Source organism: Parasteatoda tepidariorum, chromosome 11 (assembly GCF_982258835.1).
Source record: "Parasteatoda tepidariorum strain Cologne lab strain chromosome 11, Ptep-v5.0, whole genome shotgun sequence".
NCBI classification, from domain to species: domain Eukaryota; kingdom Metazoa; phylum Arthropoda; class Arachnida; order Araneae; family Theridiidae; genus Parasteatoda; species Parasteatoda tepidariorum.
The window spans coordinates 99,922,964-99,928,667 of record NC_141765.1 but is presented as its reverse complement, the minus strand read 5'-3'; the positions used below and the strand labels follow the sequence as shown (position 1 = coordinate 99,928,667).

The window sequence follows — 5,704 nt, the reverse complement described above, 5'->3', positions numbered from 1 at the left end:
CGAAGTTCCGTAGGCAATCAAACCTGTTTATATATTTTTATATTATCCTCCTAAGTGATTCCACATATTTCGATAGCTTTTTTAGTTCCTTCTTTACTTGAATACAAATTAGGAATTCCCTGATGTGTATACTATGGCGATTTTTATCAACACGGAAAAAAAAGTTTGCAAAAAACGGCACCATTTGGCATAAAACTAATATTCAAAAAAATTAATAGAATAATACTTAGCTACTTCTCTCGATTAGTAATTAGTTGCAAATAATTCTCAATTAGTTGCTTTTATTTCTTTTTTTTTAAAGAAATTTTGAAAAATAAATTAAAATACTTTCAATATATATATATATATTCGGTTCTATAGATATATATATTATTATATGTAATATTATTATATGTAAGAAATATGGTTCTATAGACATAGTCAATAACTTCCCTCAGTGTCCAAATACCAAATGACAGTCACTACTGTTATTTGGTGTTTAGACATCGGGAAAAGTTCTTTTTCAAATTACAGAACCTATAGTATGTCCATTTCTGTACCTTTATTTGTGTTTTATTCAAGTTGTTTTCATTTAATCATTATTTAATCAAGCATCTTAAATTGAATATTGCTTATTTTTATTAAACAATCATAGTGTCCCAGTGCAAGTGAAAAAGCAATGTAAGTGCACCGAGAGGAAAAGTGACTTGACTACCATTTTCTCTCCATTCCCAGCACTATAAAAGCCAAAATAGAATTTTCAGAGAATTCAAAATCATAAAAAAATTATTTTTGGAAAAAAAGATTTTTCCCCCCAATATGTAGCGTATCATACAAAAATGCCTAGATTATAAAAATCTCAATCTCGAAATTTTTTTCACTTACAATTTTTTTTCAACATTACATGGCAGAATGTGAACTCGTAGAAAAAAATGTCCCCCTTCCCCCATAAAAAAAGAAAAGAGAGAATATTCGCCTGAATAGGATTTTATTCAAGTTCTTTATTATTGTCATTTTTTATCAAATATTTAACAGCTGTTTTCAAACATATTCAACGAGTTGAGAATCTGTGAATATTGGGCAAAACGACATAATTTCTTACTACATCACTCGCTGCCACCATATATTCAAATTCATTATTCGAACCAGATGAACCGGGAGTCAGTGCAGATGGTTCCGTTTCTTTTGTGATTAGAAGATTGTTGAATCCCTACTCCAGGTTCGTTGGTCAAGACTCTGTAACCATCCTTATCGGCAATGTATGTCACAATTCTTATGAGGCCATTTCTGGTTGTGTACCCATAGTAACCGGTTCCGTTTGCGTAACCTTTCTCTCTGTAAAAAGAGGCACCACCCGTTAACTGGTTTTCGTTATATCCTTCATCGTAATTGCCAAATGCCTGTAAAACATAAGTATAGTAATAGTAATTTTAGTGGATAATATTTGTATAGTGATAATTTACGTGTATAGTAAGTTTAGCATATTGTGATTAAAAATATTAGTTTATGAGTAAGTATAATTATTGTTCCCTTATGTTCTAACTGGGATAATTTGGGTAAAGGGTCGTTCGAATAATACGTAGGTAGGTGGTTCTAGAGCTGCACAATGGGCTATTGGCAACGGTCTGCCCATCAGAATGATCCGAAGACATGCCATCGCAATTGTGATCCTCTGCAGAAAGGATGGTTCCCCTGCTTCGGTAGCCAGATGGCCTCTTGCGAAATTGAGCTTTTCACGGTAGAACGGTTTAATGACGACCAATAACGTGCAACCTCGATCCCTACCCAGGCTGATCAAAGTGGTCACCCACCGCTTACTGACAGTGATGCTTGACTTCTTTGTTCTACTAGGAACCGTGTCTTTACGATTAGTCCACTGCGAGACCGAATCATACATAAGCTCCTAAAGGTGGGTTTGTGATTTGCTTATTTTTTGGGGGTTTATAAGGGTTTAAGCAATACTTACGCAAAACAGTAAAATTCGATAATTTTAAAAAATTTCTGAAAAAGTAAAAATCGAATCTTCCTTTCAAAATTATAAACACTGCTTTAAAAACGAAAGTTTTGTTTTATACTAAGTTATATCTTTTATTTTTACCTAATTCCAAAATTAGGTTACAATAATAAAATTAAAAAGAAGTACAGCAGCATTCTTGCAACAAGGACAACCAATCACTATAACGACAATGCCGACAACATTGTGCCTCCTTTACTTCCCACACAAGCTAGCACCCATCGCTTTGTTGGGCTTCAAGTTGGAGTCGAACCCCCGCGTTAAACAGCGACAGTTCAGTGCCACTGAGTCATCGCTGCTCTATAAAATTAAAGCAAAATTCTGAGAGTTTCTCAGATAAGCATTAGTTATTAGCCTATTTTTGCTCACAATAGGGAAAGGGGTTCAAAATTGCCAAAAATCAGTATATATTTGAATCAGAATATTTAAATGACCCCCAATTACAAATTATGGCTTACAAAAGTATTTAATGGCAGAGATTTTATACGAATATCAATATTTAACTTAGTTGAAATAAAATAGTTTATATTTATGGAGATTGATTTTCAATGGTAAGCGCAAAATAGAGTGTCAGTTTCGTTAAACAAGTAAAGTAATTCTAAATCATGGCCTTTTACATAATTTTTAGTTCCCTTGTGAAAAATACTTAATCAATAAGGAAATAAAAAAACACTATCAAAATCTAACGAGTCTTTAACATGAAGGGCGAGACAAACTATCACCAAAAAAACTTTTTTGATAGCAGAAGGAAACGTAGAAGAAATGATATTTAATACTTTATTTTATATAACCGTTGTTGAACAGCCGACCCAATTTTTTGGGTTTGCAACTACTAATGTTCACCTCTGTAGTCTTGTAGTTTTAAATCCAACCCAGAAGACAAGAGAACTCCTAGATCAAGTATTGGGAGTATTTGCCTTCTTGGAGAACTTTTTAATGGAACTAACCCGCATATGCGTTACACGGAGAGGAAAACCTCCCGCGGTTAGTCGAACGGCAAAAAGACTCTAATATATGATCCGTCAACCACTGAGGATATTTTAAGTCTGCACTGCGGTCAGTGTAAGCCAGATGCGGAATTCGTATCGACCAGCCGTCGTTAGGATTCGAACCCGGTTCACTTCATTGGAATTCTCCGAGCCCCCACGGGCTCTAGAAGTGTTACAAACACCCAGCAATTAAGCAGGTTTTGATGTTTCTAATCCAGTCTTCCTTAATAGTAATTCGCCAAAGTTAGATAGCGATTTTGTTAGTTCCTCGTGTTTGGATTTTGCTACCCCATTTTATCAAAGAATTTTATAAATGTGGCTACTAGGAAGGAATAGGTTCGTAAACATCCCGATCTGACAGTGGTTCATGTCATTCTGACGTTTTATTTCTTTACTAAACGAATAGCAAACAATTTTCCTTTTAAATCAACTAATTTACTCTCTTTTTATACTTTTACAAATGTTGAGAATAGTTATCAGAGAAACATAATACTTTATTCTTGAATTTGATTACTTTATTTCGAATTGAACAGCTAAATGATAAATATTCATTAAATTTTTTATAATTGCATATCTTTTTCATAATTGTATTGTCGTTTAAAAAGAATTAATTCCATTGTGCTAGTGTTTAGATTAACATTTTACTTAAATAATTTAATATAAATAACCGATATATATTAAATAAATTCCGGATTTTGGATAAGATACAAATATAATTATTGCTGGTTAAAAAAAAATTCCAACCTTCGGAGCCCCTGTTACCCTTCCTAAAGGAACATTTTTTGGAAACCACTGCTTCAGAACATGAAACTTTTCCATTTTAGTTTCGTTTTTAAATGTCAATACGATAAGGATATATTTTCACAATCCAAAAAAATTACTGATCAACTGAAAAATTAAAGCTCAATTGTACAAACCTAAAAAGGTCTATACGAGAGCTTGTTAGTACAGATATTAACTGTCCAAATGCAAAGTTTCTCCACTAGGAGGAGCAACACTCGTTCCTCTGGTTTGATCCTTAACCGATTTTCAATCTCAGAAGCTAAATAATTGATCTAAGTTTACGAACAGAATTTTATTGTGACGGGTCAGTAAAATATCAGTAAATTCTAGAAAAAAATACTAATTATTATTATTATGAAACTGGTAACAAAATGATTACCTACATCTCGGTTTCTAATAAATGTGACAGTATCGTTGCCATTCATCCCAACAGGTATGACAATTTCTTGAGCCACAGCAAACACAACACACATTGAAACCTGTAATAAAACCTAGAAAAGAGTTAAAAGTTTTTAAATGCCGTGCAGGATAAACCTTGTAATACGTGTTATTAGCCGTGGTTGGTAATAACGCACTACAACTGGTGAAACTACTGTAGTCGCCACTTTTTTTCACAGTTTGTAAGGTAGTGTGTACTTACCTTACAAACATATAACATATAACAATAACAGGAGTAATCTGCTTACGCATGCGTCAATTGTGGCCAAGGTTGCAGAGGAGATGTGAATATTAAGTAATCATGGTGCATTACTTAGACATGTAATTCTCAAATGCAGAAAAATGAAGGAAATGAGCGTGCTAGTAGACAGAATTACAAACAGATTTTAAATGTATATGCAGTTTTAAATATATATATACCCGTCAATGACGATTTCTCACTTTTAGCGTCTTTTCAGCTTGGTTCTATTAAATCTTCTATATTAATAATGTTAAAAAATCATGGTATTTAGAGGGTCCTCTAATATTATTGCCTTGAAATACCATGTTTCAACAACTTACCAAGTCATCTTTCAACAAAAAAGAATAAGTATTTTAGAATTGTTGGAAAATTCTTTGTGCATTCTCTCTTTATTAAAAAATCATTAAAACTCTTTTGAGTGTTCATTATATTTTGTTTTGCTGCATGAAAACTTGAAATTACTAAGATACTTAGAAAAGTGCTCAGGAATTGTGATGGAATAAAAACAATTATCATAAAAAAATTAATTGTTAAGCTTGTTGGAAAAAATACCATCGTTCGCAGACTGCAGGGATACCACTACAGAGTTAAAATTTGGCATGTTAAAAGATTTCCACGTGTTTGTTTATTAACTTAACAAGGAAATATTTTTAAAAATTTCAATTTGGTCAAAAAATTTTACAATTTTAAAAGTTTTTTGTGTGAATTTTTCTACCTTTTTTTTTAAATTTTTCATTGCTTTACATTACAGTTTGCTTTTTCTGCTCAAAAAGTATAAGACTTAGAAACTTGAAATGTGTGCAAGAAAAAAAAGTATGATTCTATTGTTATTTCGGGATACAACAACTTGGGTAACCGTTAAAGTAAAAGAAAATAGCTGTTGAAATGAAATTACAGAGTTGAAATTTAATGTGCTGATGGAGAGCAGCATTTAACGAGAGTTCTTTTCGAAATTCCCACCTGTTTGATAGTCATTGCAAATAAAAATGCCTTTTTGTGATTTTTTTTTTTAGATTTTTTACTTTAAATGTTATCTATTGTTGTAGAAAATTTATTTTTCTCCACGAAATCTTTATTTATTTATTTTTACTTTATTAACTCACATATGAGTTGTTGTAAATCAAACATTACAAAAGAGAGAGAGATTATGTGTTGTCAGATATAAATCTTAATATTTACAATGAAATTTTTAAAAATATTAAATAAAACTTAAAGAGTGCTAATAACCAGGGGTCTGTTTAGAAGAAATTTGGGTCTGTC

General features: G+C 32.0%; 1 protein-coding gene across 1 annotated transcript; it reads right to left on the bottom strand.

The window, feature by feature from the left end:
- Positions 1-958: 958 nt before the first annotated feature.
- LOC147802013 (cuticle protein 14-like) lies at positions 959-4,405 on the bottom strand. Its single transcript, XM_087154955.1, has 2 exons — positions 4,149-4,405; positions 959-1,379 (listed from the first exon to the last, which is right to left on the bottom strand). Exons 1-2 carry the CDS (start codon positions 4,236-4,238, stop codon positions 1,116-1,118), a joined length of 354 nt encoding a protein of 117 aa, XP_087011081.1. The 5' UTR covers positions 4,239-4,405; the 3' UTR covers positions 959-1,115.
- Between the last annotated feature and the right edge of the window lie 1,299 nt (positions 4,406-5,704).